The 16,697-nt window shown below is 41.3% G+C and overlaps 4 protein-coding genes across 4 annotated transcripts; 2 read left to right on the top strand and 2 right to left on the bottom strand.

Annotated features, from left to right (window-relative positions):
- Positions 1 to 3,438: 3,438 nt before the first annotated feature.
- Positions 3,439 to 4,845, top strand: LOC115389918 (histone H1-like). Its single transcript, XM_030093507.1, has one exon. It carries the CDS (start codon positions 3,545 to 3,547, stop codon positions 4,172 to 4,174), a length of 630 nt encoding a protein of 209 aa, XP_029949367.1. The 5' UTR covers positions 3,439 to 3,544; the 3' UTR covers positions 4,175 to 4,845.
- A 358-nt stretch (positions 4,846 to 5,203) lies between these two features.
- LOC115389922 (histone H3) lies at positions 5,204 to 5,723 on the top strand. The gene has a single exon (XM_030093511.1). The coding sequence runs from the start codon at positions 5,218 to 5,220 to the stop codon at positions 5,626 to 5,628; it is 411 nt and encodes a 136-aa protein (XP_029949371.1). The 5' UTR covers positions 5,204 to 5,217; the 3' UTR covers positions 5,629 to 5,723.
- Positions 5,724 to 7,380: 1,657 nt separating this feature from the next.
- On the bottom strand, positions 7,381 to 8,170 carry LOC115389942 (histone H2B 1/2-like). The gene has a single exon (XM_030093531.1). The coding sequence runs from the start codon at positions 8,168 to 8,170 to the stop codon at positions 7,796 to 7,798; it is 375 nt and encodes a 124-aa protein (XP_029949391.1). The 3' UTR covers positions 7,381 to 7,795.
- Positions 8,171 to 10,038: 1,868 nt separating this feature from the next.
- On the bottom strand, positions 10,039 to 12,540 carry LOC115389910 (nucleolin-like). Its single transcript, XM_030093495.1, has 4 exons — positions 12,464 to 12,540; positions 12,169 to 12,209; positions 11,921 to 12,036; positions 10,039 to 11,690 (listed from the first exon to the last, which is right to left on the bottom strand). The coding sequence occupies exons 3-4, from the start codon at positions 12,034 to 12,036 to the stop codon at positions 10,586 to 10,588; spliced, it is 1,221 nt and encodes a 406-aa protein (XP_029949355.1). The 5' UTR covers positions 12,169 to 12,209; positions 12,464 to 12,540; the 3' UTR covers positions 10,039 to 10,585.
- Between the last annotated feature and the right edge of the window lie 4,157 nt (positions 12,541 to 16,697).

Here is a 16,697-nt window from a genome sequence, read left to right as displayed (position 1 = left end):
GCTACATGTACAAATGAAATGTGATTGCCGTCTTGTCTCATAGTATCACACACAATGTACACACACCCATGGGCCATGGCTTTTCTTTGTAAACACTGTAAACATGTTCTCAGACTGTATGTGTATATGGCTTCATTGTAAAAACAATGGCCCCCACTCGTGGCTAAACATGAAACTACATCATTTTCAGTCTTCCTGTTATCGCCATGTAAATTGACATGGCAGAATTTTGCCATGTAAACCTGAAATATTTCTGAAATGAAATCCTCACTGCCACATAAATGAGGTCTCATTTTTGTGTCTTCTGACAACACACCATACTACCTATGTAATGCCACATGTTTTACAATTGTTCTTCCATTTTTGTAGTGGTCAATTTTTTGTAAAATGTGTGTATCGGTGCCATTTTCTATTGAATAATTTAAGTTCATTTTTACTTGTAATTTTTTGGACATGTTCAGTATTTGCATGCTGCAGAATATCTGTGATAATACTATAGCTGCGTTACTGTTAGAATTTGTATTTGTATAATTTGCATTCAGTTGAATGTTAGATTTACCAGGGTGAATAGCCAATAACAACTGACGCTGAGCAATGACGTTTTTGGAGCTCACGCATTTATCGGATGTGAAAAGGATTTGTGTTTTTTTTTTTTTTTTGTGAGAGATTCATTAAAGACGGGGTGAACACACTGTTTTCTACCATCGTTCAAACTTTAACATGAGTAGACTCGTTCTTTCCGTCTGACTGAGTGGTTATTTGAATGAATCTCAGGAAGGAAATGAATCCGTGTATGATACACAGATTGAAATGGTCAAGAAGTTAAGAACCGACATTTAGCCACTACAGTGTGTTGTGTGAACTGATTATTAGCCTTTTCCCTTTTTTGATTAATTATACAACTAAATTTAATTTCTACAGCTCCAAATACAACACAGTCATCTCAGGGCACTTTTAATATTAGTCACTTAATTTTAAGCATAGGCAATGGTAAAAAGGAAAATTACTTTTTAACAGAAAGACGATTTTGCAGAACCTGGCTCAATGGTCATGGCTTTCTGATACTCTTGTTGGGTTTTGGGGATAGAAAGAGAGAAACGTACGGGACAGAGACAGAGAGCAACAAGCAACAAACATGAGATGTGCTGTGGTACTCCATGGTTAACTTCAGTCTGAGCTAAAGAGTCATACTTTGCATGAACAAAGTAGAATCTGTCTGATAAATATGATTGAAGTCAGTTTAATGTTGTGCCTTTAATCCTGATAATCTGTTCCAGTCTCTGTAGTAGGATGCTGTGATCAATAGCATCAAACGCAGCACTGCACAACAATAGAAACACGTTCTTTGTCTGAGCCATGACAAAATAATGTGTAACTTTGACCAAAGTTGTCATAAAGGTTGCATTTTGAAACTTGCTTATCTCCTTCCTTTTTACCCATTGGATAAATATTTCACAGAATATCAGAATACAAATGGTTGATAGACATAAAGTCAGGTGATTTGCATGCATATCAGCGCCACATTTCAATGGATTTCACTGTTGTGAGTTTTGTCATGTTCAGTCAGACGCTGACATGTTGGCATAGAGAGTTTATGAAGTTAGTTAACTTATTGAGCTATTTCAGAAATGTGTGTTTTTAATGTGCATGAAACATAAGCCAACACTTTTTTCTTTGTGATTAATAAAATCAATAAATTAATTTTAAAAAGTTTCCAGTCTAATTTTTCATATTTCTCATCCATTATTGGCAACAGTACCTTGACAAAAAATGAGGGAAGAAAAGTTATGCCTGAATTCAGATGACTGTGATTTGAGGAGAAAGGATGTCCAGAATTAGGCAGTTGGAATTCAGTGGTTTTAATTCAGGAACACAGGTAAACGTTGCACAACCATAGACTCCTGCAACAAAGTCAGAGAGCCTGGAGAAATTCATCATTATGTTTTTCTGGGTTGTTGTCCTTGTAGTTTGTTTTTATCGGGAGGTGTGTTTCTATTCTTCACTGTCATTAGTAAGACAACATTGTTCTTAATGACAGATTGGTCTCGAAGCGACTATGTCTATGTGTACATAGTTAGAAGATCAGAAAGTTAGGGGAATATCAAGGATTCAGTGGTTCTTATACCATACAGTGTCTAATGACACGATGACATGACATCATGACAAAACTCATTACTCAAGGCCCAGGAAACAGAATAAAATAGAAATCTATATAAATTCTACTGTATGATACAGTCAACAGGGGCTTAGACATTATGAATATTATTGTCTGTATAAAATACAAGAGGCACTAATGCAATTACCACTGATTTAAAACACCAACAGCTGACAATTTGTCCTTTACCATATTCATTTTGAACTAAATACAAAGCAATGTAGAGACAGAGAAAAACCTGACTAAACTAAAAACTAAAGGATCAGATCAAAAGTTCCCAAAATTATTCCTGTTTTGTCTAATTGTTTTGTTTTAGCTCAAACTTCCACATCCATCAGGCAGATGGCGGATGTGACAGCCTCCCAGTAATACTGTCTAGGTTCAAATACCGCTACTGGGCCTTTCCTGTGTGGAGTTTTGCATGTTCTCCCTATGTGGTTTCCTCTCATAACCCAAAAACTTGCATGTGTTGCCCTGAAATTCCCACAGGTGAGGATGTGAGCATGTATGATTGTCTGTGTTATGAGATGAGATTGTTATCTCAAAACAGTTAGATGAAAATAAGTAGACCAGCTCCCTATACTAAAAATGCAAAATACAAATCTAGTCTTTGAACCAAACATAGGAAAGACATTTTTAAACAGATTGTAAATGCCCTCATTGGGAACAACTCAAATGCAATCAAATACAGTATACCAATATCTTTCAAAACAGACCTAACAATGTCATTGATCTTTTACATACTGTGAAATTGGTTCACGGAATTAATTGACTTAGTCCTGTGAAACACTTTGAATTGGTTCAACAATGTTTGTGGGAACTCCTCACAGCTGATGCAGGAAATCAGCTGCTGCGCTCTGCTTCCGTCTCCATCACTGTGTTTGATACTCTTAAAAAAATAACACTTTAACACAAAATGCTCATCGGCAGAGAGCAGTTTGGACCCGAGCTCGATAGAAAAGCATGTGCTGAAGCTGTGGAATGTGTTTCCGTTAATGATTGTAGTGTCCGAAAGTATTTTCTGACAGGAAAGAGAGAGAAAAGCCGCTGCGAAGCGCTGAGCTCCGGACTGAATGAGTGACTTCTGAAGGCTCCAGGAACGAATCGCAGAGATCCTGAGAAGAGAATGTGAGCTGAAGGTGAAGAGACAGCAGTCCGCTGTGGACTCGTCCACTTTCAGCCCTCAGCGATGCTCACAAAGCCGTCTGGAGCTCTTTATTCCCCCGACAGAAAACACAAGTGAAGCCTGTTCAGCCTGCGCGCCGGAGCCGGGCGCCGGGCTGAGTCTCCACGGTTCTCATGGTGTGTTTAAGACCCGCCCGCTGCTCGGAGATCCTCATCTTCGTTGCTCCGCGATTTCAAATCTAACCAGCGTGTTGTTTTGGAAGAATGGCAGAAGAAGCTCCAGCCGTCGCCCCTGCCTCTCCGGCCGCCTCTCCGGCAAAGCCCAAGGCCGCCCCGAAGAAGGCCGTCCCGAAGAGGGCCCGGACCAACCCCAGCGTGAGCGAGCTCATCGTTAAAGCTGTGGCCGCTTCCAATGCGCGGAACGGCGTGTCGCTGGCCGGTGTCAAGAAGCACCTGGTTACCGGAGGCTACGATGTGGACAAGAACAATGCCCGCGTCAAGACCGCCGTCAAGGGCCTGGTGGCCAGGGGGACCCTGGTCCAGACTTCGGGCACCGGGGCCTCCGGCTCCTTCAAGCTGAGTAAGGAGGCCGAGCCCAAGGCTAAGAAGTCCGCCAAGAAAGCGGCTCCCAAAACCAAGAAGCTCGCAGCGGCTAAAAAGTCTAAAGAAGTCGCAGCCAAGAAACCCGCAGCGGCAAAACAGCCCAAAAAAGCAGGGGCCAAGAAGGCAACAGCTGCGAAGAAGCCTCTAGCGAAGGTCAGTAAACCTGCAGCGGCTAAGAAGGCTCCGAATAACCCAAAGAAGGTGGCTGCAAAGCCCGCCACAGCCAAGAAGCCCGCTGGAACAAAAGCTTCAAAACCCGCAGTGAAGAAGACAACAGCCAAGAAGAAGTGAGCTTTTTAACTTCACCCTAAACAAAGGCTCTTCTAAGAGCCACCACAGCCTCCTCAAAGAGTCCAATCCTCATATCTGACATGCGGTCAAGCTACTATACACCCAAACAAGCAGATTAACAGAAAACGCACACCTTCACGTCCTGATAAATACACTGTGCTATGTGTCATAGCAAATCAGCATGTGTTCATTTCAGATAAATAAATATGTTTTTGATCATTCTTCTGATGCCATACTGACACAAGCCTCAGCTGTTTCAGGGATCAGATGATCCCTGTTCACAATGTAGACCTCCCAGCACTGGTTTGGTTATCGAGCCTATTTTTTTAGATAATTCATTTGTCTAATAACTAAAAAATGTATGTTTTTCTTGTCACGTATACACAGGTCAACCTATTTTAAGAGGTGCTTTGTGGCATTGAGAAGCACTGCTGATTCACTTCCTTGTAACGTTTGCACTGTAGTATTTTTTTTTCTATTGGGCAAAAATAAACCTTTTGTTAAAGTGAATACCATTTTTTAATGCATTTGGACAAAAATTAACTTCTTGTTTATTTTACACGTGCTGACGGCACACACGAAGGCCAATAGCCTCGGAACACATGTTACTTTATAAAAAACAATGCGATAGTTCCGAGTGATGTGTTGCTCGTCGGACTACTTTCAGTGTAACACAAGGCTTAACCGATGCGCTTGTGTCTTCGATGGTGAAGAGTGAGATGCTTGTTGGATTTAAATAAATAAAAATTGTCGTTTGTAAGTTAGTGAGCTATTTTTTCTGTATGGTTCCACAGAACAAAGCGAAATGAAAGAATAAAATAGAATAAAACTTAACCGGAAGCGCTCCCTTTAAGCGGGCACTTTGAACAGACTTTCCCCCAATCAGCAGCTCGCTCTCAGGTGGGCGGGGCTTCTCCCCCTCTTGGTGACCAATGAGAAGAAGAGACGTCACCGCGTCGCCGCTGCTCCTCCTGCTTAAGAGCAGCGACTTTCCGCTCCGTCTGCACTTCTCTTCTCAATCCCTGAAGAAAACAGCTCCAGAAATGGCTCGTACCAAGCAGACCGCGCGTAAATCCACCGGAGGCAAAGCTCCCAGGAAGCAGCTGGCCACCAAGGCCGCCCGCAAGAGCGCCCCGGCCACCGGCGGAGTGAAGAAGCCTCACCGCTACAGGCCCGGCACCGTGGCTCTGCGGGAGATCCGTCGCTACCAGAAGTCCACCGAGCTGCTCATCCGCAAGCTGCCCTTCCAGCGCCTGGTGCGAGAGATCGCTCAGGACTTCAAGACCGACCTGCGCTTCCAGAGCTCGGCCGTCATGGCCCTGCAGGAGGCCAGCGAGGCTTACCTGGTGGGCCTGTTCGAGGACACCAACCTGTGCGCCATCCACGCCAAGAGGGTCACCATCATGCCCAAAGACATCCAGCTGGCCCGCCGCATCCGCGGAGAGAGAGCTTAAACTCTCTGCAGGGGAAACACAACGGCTCTTTTAAGAGCCACAGAATTCTGTCAAAGACCTGAATCCTTTATCATTTTCTGTGAGAAAGTAGTTGCGCGTATATGTATATATATATATATATATATATATATATATATATATTAAAAAAAAAGTTAGTCTATTTTTAACAAACAAATATGTGACAACTTATAATAGATGAATTATTTATGGCGTTGCTCCACGCTGCATAGATGACATAGAAATTACATCAAAGTAACATTACAGCTTTAAATGTCTGCTATGTGGAAAAGGAATTACTGTTACCACACAAATAAATGCTGCTGACAAGGATGACTTGGTTTGGGGACAGGGATGAAAGATCTCAAGTGGCACATACTGTTCTTCGATCTGAGTTTGGTGCTGAAAATTGTATTTCTGCCGATCGGGGCTTCATGTTGGACTGAGAGACATTTCACAGGGTCAAGCAACCTCAGCTTGGACCAGATCCTCTCTGACACCACAGACTCCGTTTCCACTACGTGTTACGACCACATCACTGGACTTTCCAGTGAGTTTTTTCATCCACACAATGCTATTATGAATTGGGTACATCAATTTCTAAAGTGACCACTTTTAATGGTGTTTTTCTACAAACCAGTCACTCTCAAACTTTGTACCATTTGAGAAAATGTTCAGCTTTCTAAGTTCTACCATGATGGCTGCCTTTAACATACATAAGTGGAGACCTACCTGATTAGCTATGGACTCATATGCTTATTGTAATTGTGAATTCCATATGGTGTATATGTTTTCATTCTCAGTTTTACACTATTATTTGTGACCAGCCCCCATGCACCACCAGAGGGGGCACGCGAACCACTGCTGTTACTGCTGTGTGTGGACTCAGGATGTGGTCACATGTCCACCTGGCGACAGGGATCCTCACTGCATCAGTAATTAAAAGCATTGCTGTCTAAAACATCTGGTATTCACATTTGTGTTGAGAATTACAAACAGGAAATACATTATACATCCCCAATTGAACATTTCATCCATCTAAATCCTAGCTGAACTTTACAGCACAAACTTTAAGAGCAGTCGTCTATCTCTTTGGAGTCACAAGGGTCAAGTGGGTAAAAGGCCACAGTCATAGAAACAGCAATGCATCTTAGAAAAGAAAAAATAAATCAGTGACAGGGACAGCTTAAGACAGCATTACCGGTTGCATACTCTAAAAAATACAGTTACCACAGATGTTTAGAAGGAACGTTTCTGATAATAGAAAGGAACAACTTACATGAGCAGTTGCTTTCAGTCATGTGAGGGATGGTAAATTCAAATTGTTTTAATGGCATGGTTGGCAATAAACTGGAGTCTAAGATTCACGACTGGTCGTGGTCCAGTATGTTTTTAAAGTGTTCAGCTGCGACAGTTACATTTGAGAGAGTAAAATTCCTCAAACATCCCAAGGAAAAATAAACCTTACTGCTCCACGTTGTCACACATTGTGACATTTAGCAGTTTGTAGCAGGAGTAGCAACCTTGGTCAGGGGCTGCTTCAAATGAGATGGCACAGAATCACGCTGAGCAGAGGTCAATCGCTCACAAGAAGCTGTCATAGACGTTTATAATTAAAGAAAGAAAAAAAAAAGAAATCAGAATGCTTGGGTTAGATCTCAAACCCATATGAATCGTGGCGTTTTCTAACCTGAGGCTACATTTGTTTGTATCCTGTGCAGCTGCTCACCTATGCCATGAAATGTTAGTGTGGATGTTTCGTATCAATATTTTTTTCAACTCATAGCTTGGGTATTTCCTTATAGTGCAATGTTATGAAGTTAAGGCATTTTTGTTAATGCAAATTAAATGCTTAGTACTTACATACTGTATTAAACGTGTCAATCTCAAATATTTAACACACTGAAGGGAGTAGTTTTCACTGCGTTAGGTGATGGTTTTGAGTCTACACATAAACTACTTGGCTTATCCATTCAGCAATACAAACGCTTGTGTGCTGTAGCTGCAGAATTATTATCCAGTGAAAACGTCAAGAGTCCAAGTGTAACAGTTTATAGCCGATTTGTGACAGATCATATGATATGAAGTGAGTGAGAAATGGACTGCTCTCCAGAGGAAGTGGGTGGCTCTTATAAGAGCCTTTGGGTTGTGACTGCAGCAGCAGAGCGCTTTACTTGGAGCTGGTGTACTTGGTGACGGCCTTGGTGCCCTCGGACACGGCGTGCTTGGCCAGCTCGCCGGGCAGCAGGAGGCGCACTGCGGTCTGGATCTCCCTGGAGGAGATGGTGGAGCGCTTGTTGTAGTGAGCCAGGCGAGACGCCTCCGAGGCGATGCGCTCGAAGATGTCGTTGACGAACGAGTTCATGATGCTCATGGCCTTGGACGAGATGCCGGTGTCGGGGTGGACCTGCTTCAGCACCTTGTACACGTAGATGGCGTAGCTCTCCTTCCTGGGCCTCCTCTTCTTCCTGCCCGGTTTGCCGGCGGTCTTGTTCACGGCTTTCTTGGTGCCCTTCTTGGGCGCGGGTTTGGCTGGTTCAGGCATTTTCACTTCCTGGTGTTGAGCTGCTGCGGTGGGACTGTACTTATGCAGGCTTCATGCAAACGAGGCTGTGCTAGCGCTTGTCTTTGATTGGTTCATCTGCTCAGCGGCGGAAGTTGAAATGCTTTCATGATAAATTATATGACGGAGGTCAAAAAACACCATTAATAATTAAAACAGATGGAGTTGTGACATTGAGTCGCATTTTGTTTGTAGTGTAGGCAGTTTTTTCATCAATTTGGTGAGTAATACAGCTTGTACTCGTTCTGACAGGGGTGAGTGTTTCCGTGTACATTGCCACCACTCTAAACACAATCCGCAGGGCATCAAATACTCCGCAAACGCCAATGGCTGGTAAAAAAAAAAAATAGTGTGGTGTGTAAAAACACTCACCCGCCAGTGGCCGATGTGAGTTTGTTTTCGTGCTTTCAACCATTTCTGCGGATTGTCGGGACTATTTTGACCCTCGCGGCGTTCTGTACTGAGGCTGCGGTTTGGAACGGCGTGACGTCAGAGACATGGAGGCCAGATCATCCTGCCTTTCTTACAGCAGGCAGATTGAAAGCGCCACATACACGAAGTTATCATCCCCCGTTTGCTGCTGCCGCTGCTGCCTTGACCAGCTGCCTCATGCCTCCTTCCTTTGTGTGTGTGTGTGTGTGTGTGTGTGTGTGTGTGTGTGTGTGTGTGTGTGTGTGTGTGTGTGTGTGTGTGTGTGTGTGTGTGCCTAAAAGAAACTGAACAACCAGCAGATATTTGAATTTCTTGCCGATCTTGCTGATCACCTTAAATGTCACTAGGGGCAATAGTCTGAATTCATCACTGAGCTGCCACAGTCAGTGTGACAATTGGCATGAGTTTCTGTGTTCACCTGTTTATGGCATTTTTAGAATTTGTATAGGTGTGAGTGCTTATTTGAATATGATTTGTTTGTAAGTGTATTTATTTATTTTTTTAACCTCATCAGTAGGGCAAAAGTAACCTTTCAACATCGAAAGCTGACATTGAAGGATTAAAAAGTGACAATTAAAATCACTACGAACGCTTGGCTGCCACAAGTCAGTTATCTTTGTGGTAACTTTTCTGACACCTCCCAAAAAGTCAGAACAAACGGCTCTTCCTATCATTGTGAAGCAGAATTCAAAAAAGCATTTGATTGTTCACCCATTTAGATCGTTGTGAGACAGGCTGGTTACCCAGCTGTTGGTGTGTTGTTGCAACAGTAAAGGAATAAATAGGTTAAAAAAAAAATCAGTAAGTTTTGTGAATTATTTAGAGAAATTATTCTCAAAAGAATTGCAATATTTGACATGAAAGGTGAACTTTTTACACTCGCTGTTGGTCTTGTCAACAGTTTATTTTATTTTGAAATGAGAGTGAATCTGCTCTACAGGATATCATCATCATCAGTGACACTCTAAAATGCTATGAAATATGAAAAAGATAACTGTGAATACAGTTGGCAACAATGAAGAGAACATGTTTGAAAGTTATGACATAGCAAGGACTATAATAACTTTTACACAGATTGTTTTGGAGATTTGTGTGCCAGGTTTTTATTTCACATGCAATAATTTCACAATTTTGTTAAGGGTTTTCTACAGAGGATGTCAGTGTGACTTGTTTTTATTATAGTGAGACAGGTTTCATTTTATGCTTGGGCTGGAAATGCTCAGTCAATTCTGGGAACCCTGGTTCTGCTATTAGAGAGGGGCAGAATCAGGCATAGTTTCAAAAGTAAAGCAAATATTTCATGGTGTTGCACACTCATGAGAGGAACATGTTGCTGACCCTTTTTTAAGTTCCGTTATGAAACCCCTGTTTGATCTTTCCACAAGTTGGAGTAAAAACATCATAAGAACAAGAACAAATACCAAGCCAAGGTTTATTCAAATCCAAAAGAGAAAGCCATTGTTTATCACAAAACATACAGAATACATGTCAAGGATTAAAAAAAGTATATATTTTTTCCTTTCTCTTCTCTCAATAATATTGGAAAGGATAACAACAACAACAACAACCACATTAACGACAACAAAATAATTGAATATCTGAATTTTTTTTTTAAAATCCTTACTGAATAACTTTTCTTAATAATAAACTTTTCTTAGGGGAAAAGAAAAATCTTGGTATTGTATGTTTCTACAAACCACAGAGTTCTTCAATATTCCATCAATCTTCAATTTGAAAGCTGTTTGATGAAATCTCTGCTATTGATGATGTTAATTATGACTTTATTGATAAAATAGTTACACAACACTTGTTGGTTGTCTACATGCATTCAGATGTCCAATTATTGTTAGCATTAAAAGCAAATTTATTGACACGAGACTTGTTAAATGTTTAAAAATGAAGGTGTTTTTTGGGAACATAGCATGAGTTGTATTGCGCTGCTGATTAGATGCAGTTGTCAACCGTTTACCACTCCCAAAATATGTCTTGAAGGTTTCCCCATTTTCTGCGTTTGCCTCCTCCTCTACGTTTGGCACTTTTGCGTCCCCCTCTACCTCCTCTACGCTTACCTCCCCCTCTGCCTCCTCTACGTTTGGCACTTTTACCTCCTCTTCTACCTCCTTTACGTCTGGCACGTCTTCCACCTCCACGAAACTTACCCTGTTTCCTACCATTGCGCCCTGGTCCTCGCTTGCGTGATCTTCTGACATTGCCAGACTTTCTTTTTCTACTTCCTCTTTTGCGGTTGCAGCCTTGGTTACGACCCTTGCATTTTCTCATTTTGCCAGCCTTGCCCTGCTTCCCAAGTCCTGTTCCCGCACCTATGGTTATGCCATTCCCCGTGTAAGTGCCTACATCAGCGCCTGCACCTGCATCTACACCTGCACCTGTACCAGCACCTGTGTCTGCACCTGGACTTTCACCTGTGTCTGCACCTTCAGCTGCACCTGCATCTGCACCTGAACCTGCATCTGTGTCTCCACCTGCAGTTGCACCTGCGCCTGTGCCGGCATCTCCACTTGTGTCTGCAACCGTGCCTTGCTCTTGATTTGCGGGAGCTGAGTTTGCGACACACGAGGGTGTAACATCTCCCCCTGAGGAACAGCTGGTGCACTGAAAAGAATCATCAGGCTTATAGCAACGGAAAATGTTATCAAGCCCTAGTTTGGAAATGTCAAGAAGCTTAAAAGATCCAGCCAGCTGAGAGGTATCGGCAGTGGGAACATCAGCTACTCTAGAAAACACAAATGCATAAGCATTCCAGTTTTGAAGGACATAGTTAATTTTGTCTGCCATGCTGTTGTCATTTGAATTTGGGGCAACTTCAGAATAGATTACCAGAACATTTCCCTGATTGTCAGTTTTGAGGGACTGTATGTTTTCAAGAACTCGTGACAATCCATCTGATTGTGTTGCTGCGATCACACTGGTGCCCTGGTACACTTGACCCTGTGAAACGGCTTCCTTCACTTTGTCCACTGGGTCGCTCTGAAGGACTTGTTTAAGATCAGCTGGGTCTTGGTTCTGTGGGATATTCACAGCCAAAGTGAAAGCATCACCAAGTGCATACCTGTTAAAAAAAGGAAACAAGGCAAATACAATGTCTTACTTTAGTTAAATCTTCTTCAGAGGTTGAAGCTGGTTTTCAAACAAAGGTGTCAGAATACGCAACGCAGCTCAGGTTGTCATTTATAAGGCTATGAACGGTCGACCTTCACATTTTAGTGTTTTTCAGTCTCATGCTGCAAATGACAGAAATTTAGTAGGAGAGTTGGAGACACAAGAGACAAATATACTCACTCATTCTTTAGAGCTTCGACGATGTTTCTGAGCCAGTTTTGATCCACTGCACCAAAACTATGTTGAGCAGAGAGGAGAAAGACCAGCACAACGGGTGTCCAGCAAAGGCCAGTCATCTAAACAAGTTGCATTGAGATGGATGACACGGTAATGACAAGGATGGACGAGTATCGTTCAGATGATGGCATTGAATAAAAGATTAAAAGATATTTAACATAATCAGAAGGAGGCAACAAATACAAGTCTACCTTTATATTTATTCCCAAATGGTTCAGTTGACTCGAACAGACTGTAGAATTGACATGAATAAATGTTACCACCAGTAATTCAGGAAATCTAGGAAATTCTGTTTATAAAAATCGGGCTACGTAGACAAACAACACAAAATAATTTGCACACATCTTGGAGCAACAATGATAACTCGATGAATTACTTCCTGAAACAATCAACAACTGCCACACATTTGTCTCAAAGATTCAAAGTTAAAGTTGTCTTTCTGTAAAATATATCAGTCAACTTTTGATATATAAATATTATTTATACCTTTAGCTGAGAAAGACAGGAGAAAGTGGGCATCTCGCCTGCAAAGTCCCGGTGGTTGAGACTGAGGTGACGCTTCTGCGATGAGTACAACTGAAATGGCCTGTTATATAGGGAACCATGACTAAGCAGTTCACAGAGACTGCGCAACTTTATTTGTGTTCTACGGCAACAAATTTATTTTTAAAGCATAAAAAATTGCTTTATCTCTGAGACTTGTAGACTAGAGGCACCTGGTTGGTACAAATTATTTCGACGATGTTGGAACAAACCTTTTCCTAAATTTGAAACGCTGTTCTTCGCATCTGCTCATTTTAAAGCACTTTTCCAGAAATCTCCAACCCTGATTTCAGAAATATTTGAACAAAAGAATGTCCAAAGGCATCAAATATTAAAATTTAAAAACTGTAAGATACAGTATTTTCCCATTCTGAGTTTACTACATGTTTTATGGAAGTAGGAACAATAGCTATCTGTCACAACTAATACTGCAATAATGGCCAATAACCTAATATTTGTTATTTAATAAGTAATAGAAAAAATAAATCATATAACTAACAAATGCTGTCAGTTACATGATTGTTAAAAATGATTGTTAAAAATTGTTTAAATAAATTTCAATAATTGACAAAAGTGGTCATAGTATGTAGCCCCAATGAACTCTGACATTACCGAAACCTATTTGTGCTAAGAAAACTGCACAAAAGTTACAAAAACTTCAGTTGATTACAACACTCATTACATTATTGACTGTATTTTTTAATTGTAATAAACAAAATATAGATGAAACAATATATTTAGAGGAATTTACAAAGAAGACTTTGGATTTTTTGCAGCCGGCCTCAGGTCAATGAGCTTCACAGGCCTCACAGTCCCGCTCACTTGCTCCAGACAGGCCACAGCTTTGCAGATGCCCACGCTGTTGCATCGTTGAACATGAAGTAGCAGAGACATGTGAACATCACCATGCAGGGGAAGAAGAGGCCCACGTTAGCCATCTTATTCACTGTGTCCCCATGCATGTAATCTGTTCACACCTGCTTGATGCACCGTGTCCATGCAGGGCCGACACTGAGAAGAAATGAGACATCACATTCCCACCTGCCACGGACTTAGATTCACCATTTAATTGTTTTTGGACTGTGGGAGAAAACAAAAACAGAGCAAAGTGATGAGAACCTTGCTGTGAAAGAGGCAGCCACTCTCTTAGTCTTCATTGATTTTCCATTTTTTCAACTTTTGCGGTTGAAGAGTACGACTCATCATTCCATTAAACATTAACTTACAGAAAAGTGTGTTCACCGTTCAGTCTCACAACCACAAAGATGACTTTGTGAAATGTAGCAGTGAGAATGCACTTTAACGTTCCTCTTTGTAAGACAGTGGCGCCGGTGAAACCTGAGCACCAGTCGAGCTCTGGCGCCAGTCCCAGCTGACGTGTCACCAGTCCGTTCCAGAGAAAACACAAACACACAGACAGCCACACACACTCACATTCACAGCTATCAGTACAGAGGTACACTGGGTGAAATACTTCTCCTCTCACACAAACACACTTCATGACTGTCACGCACACACACTGCACCTTGCATGTAACATTAACTGCATTAAGGAATATAAATTAAAATAACAGAAAGTCATTCTGATAACCTGCACATCCTGACAATTTCTGAGAGATCTACATTGGACTTTTGAAGATGCGTAAAAATTTGAATTGACTATTTGTGAAGACGGACTTTATTCATTATTATTATTTATTTTGAAATTCTCTATTAAGAAAACTTCACTAATTTTGTACCAGAAGTTATCTTTCCAGACAAACTTATCAACATCAACACATCTCAACATGCTACACACTGTAAACCTGAATATTCAAAATAATTAAATAGATTAAGTAGAGTATACTCAAAGTTTTAGAAAAAGTTGTTCTGACTTAATTATATTAAGTTGGTATAACATGTTCTTGCTTTTGAGTGTCTCTAACTGATAACCTTAGAGTTAATTGAACTATACTTATATAGAAGCACGCATAACTCAAAAACATCGCTTACGGTCAACTTAAAAAAAGTAATTTAATTACATGCTATAAAATCCTGTTATTTATATTGTTTCAAATACGGATAATTAAAGAAAAAACATTGTCTTTGTCATATAAGTAATTTAACATTCCAAATCAATTACGAAAAAGTGTCATATGCATAGATGATAGTGAAAGGGAAAGAGCATTAATTTTATTTATTTTTTTTTTTTCATTATCCAATCAGTTACTGTTTTATAGGCTGTGATTACAACTGATTGCTATGATCAGTTACTTATGTGTTGAAGGCAATCCAGAATTTTTTATTCCGTGCACTGACTACCACGACAGAGGGTAAAAAAAAACAAACCAAAACAAAAAAAAACTGCTGCTGAACTGAACTGCTGCTCTGCTGCCTTACTCAGGAATAGATGCTAAAAGCACACACTTTTTCTTTAACTGTAATGAAAGATTCTAATTTTGCCATTATTTAATCTTTATTATTGTTTCTGATAATTGAAGTGGCCAGACACATTTAGAAGGCTGAACAAGGAATTTGGAATGTTAAGTTAGTTAAAGTTGTTACTTAAGTTGGTTTAGACTGTGGCTGCATGGTAGTGTAGTGGTTAGCGCTCTTGCCTTCCAGCAAGAAGGTACTGGGTTCAAATACCGCCTGGAACTCAGGGCCTTTCTGTGTGGAGTTTGCATGTTCTCCCTGTGTGTGTGTGTGGGGGTTCTCTCTGGGTACTCTGACTTCCTCCTCACAATCCAAAAACAGGCATGTCAGGTTAACTGGTCACCTTAAATTGCTCTGAGGTGTGAGTGAATGTCTGTCTGTAAATGTCAGCTGGTGACCCTGCCTTTGCCCACAGCACCTGGGATCGACTCTAGCTGCCTGCAACCCCAAAAGGGAAGAAATGACTGAAGTTAGTTAAACTCCATTTTTGGAGAGGCATGTTTTTTAGGAAACAAACGCAGTGTATTTGATGTGATCGTGATCTGTGTGCTTAAAACATTGATAACACAAACAAATAAATTTTGAGTTACAGGAACATGTAATGATTTGGTTTGTACTTATTTTTCTGAGTTCTGTGAATTTAATCCAGTTTTTGGAGAACTTAAAACTTGAAGTCAAAATAACTGACAAGAATTGAGTTACCTTAACGCAAAAAATGTAAGTCCTACTAACTGCAAGTCTTTGAGTTGAGCTGAATATTTTGTTTGAGTTAACTGTTATCAAACAGTACAAGTACAAGTCAATAACCCTTTTAAGTTAAGAGAAATTTTGACTTTTAAGTAAATCCAACTCAAAAAAATTGAGGGAATCATTTGCCTCAATTTTTTTGAGTTCTGGAAACTGATTCGGGTTTACAGTGCATCAGGTATTTTTTCTTTCCCGAAAGTAAAGACGAACTAAATCAAATGAACAGTAATACACAGAGCATTGCATGAATGGAACTTACTCCTCAAACACATGAAACAGGCCAACAATCAACACAATCCAGTCACTGGTATTTTTCATTAAAGCAAATTTTACTTAGCAGGTTTGCATTTTAAAATCCAAACTGATCCACAACAGAAAAATACAGAGTGCGCACTCACTGCAACACTATGGCACAAAGTCATAACACAACAAATACACATGATGTGAGCACAAAAGAAACAGCTGCAGCGTCTCGATCAGTGCTGGGGCTCCAACTCATTCGATATAAACTAAACTGACATTAACGTAGATTTCACATCAGTAAACTGGCACAACAACACAGTACCAGCTCTGCTTGCCCCGAACATGGACCACGACCAGAGACCCTCAAGATGGACCAGGACCAGAGACTATGCATATGGACCAGGACCACAGACCCTCAAGATGGACCAGGACCAGAGACCCTGAACATGGACCAGAGACTGCAAATATGGACCAGGACCAGAGACTCTGAACATGGACCAAGACCAGAGACTCTGAACATGGACCAGAGACCCAGAACATGGACCAAAACCACAGATTCCGAACATGGACCGGGACCAGCGAACATGGACCAGAGACCCAGAAGATGGAACAGAGACTCCAAATATGTACCGGGACCAGAGACTCTGAACATGGACCCAGGGCCGGCGCGGGCTTCTCAGGCACCCTGGGCAAGCCTGACGCCCCGTGTAAGTGTCGCGGAGAGTCACGCCGCGAGAGTTGTTGAGCGGGGGGGGGGGGGGGGGGGGGGCGTT

This window comes from Salarias fasciatus, chromosome 6 (genome assembly GCF_902148845.1).
Source record: "Salarias fasciatus chromosome 6, fSalaFa1.1, whole genome shotgun sequence".
Taxonomy (NCBI): Eukaryota; Metazoa; Chordata; class Actinopteri; order Blenniiformes; family Blenniidae; genus Salarias; species Salarias fasciatus.
This window is presented reverse-complemented; position numbering and strand designations above follow the sequence as displayed.

What these genes read in the sequence shown, in the direction of transcription:
- LOC115389918 (XM_030093507.1), top strand. Translation starts at nt 3,545, where the DNA reads ATGGCAGAAGAAGCTCCAGCCGTCGCCCCTGCCTCTCCGGCCGCCTCT.
- LOC115389922 (XM_030093511.1), top strand. Translation starts at nt 5,218, where the DNA reads ATGGCTCGTACCAAGCAGACCGCGCGTAAATCCACCGGAGGCAAAGCT.
- LOC115389942 (XM_030093531.1), bottom strand. Translation starts at nt 8,170, where the DNA reads ATGCCTGAACCAGCCAAACCCGCGCCCAAGAAGGGCACCAAGAAAGCC.
- LOC115389910 (XM_030093495.1), bottom strand. Translation starts at nt 12,036, where the DNA reads ATGACTGGCCTTTGCTGGACACCCGTTGTGCTGGTCTTTCTCCTCTCT. An exon ending in GTCGAAGCTCTAAAGAATGA is followed by an intron (nt 11,691 to 11,920) that starts GTGAGTATATTT and finishes TTTTTTTAACAG; the next exon opens with GTATGCACTTGGTGATGCTT.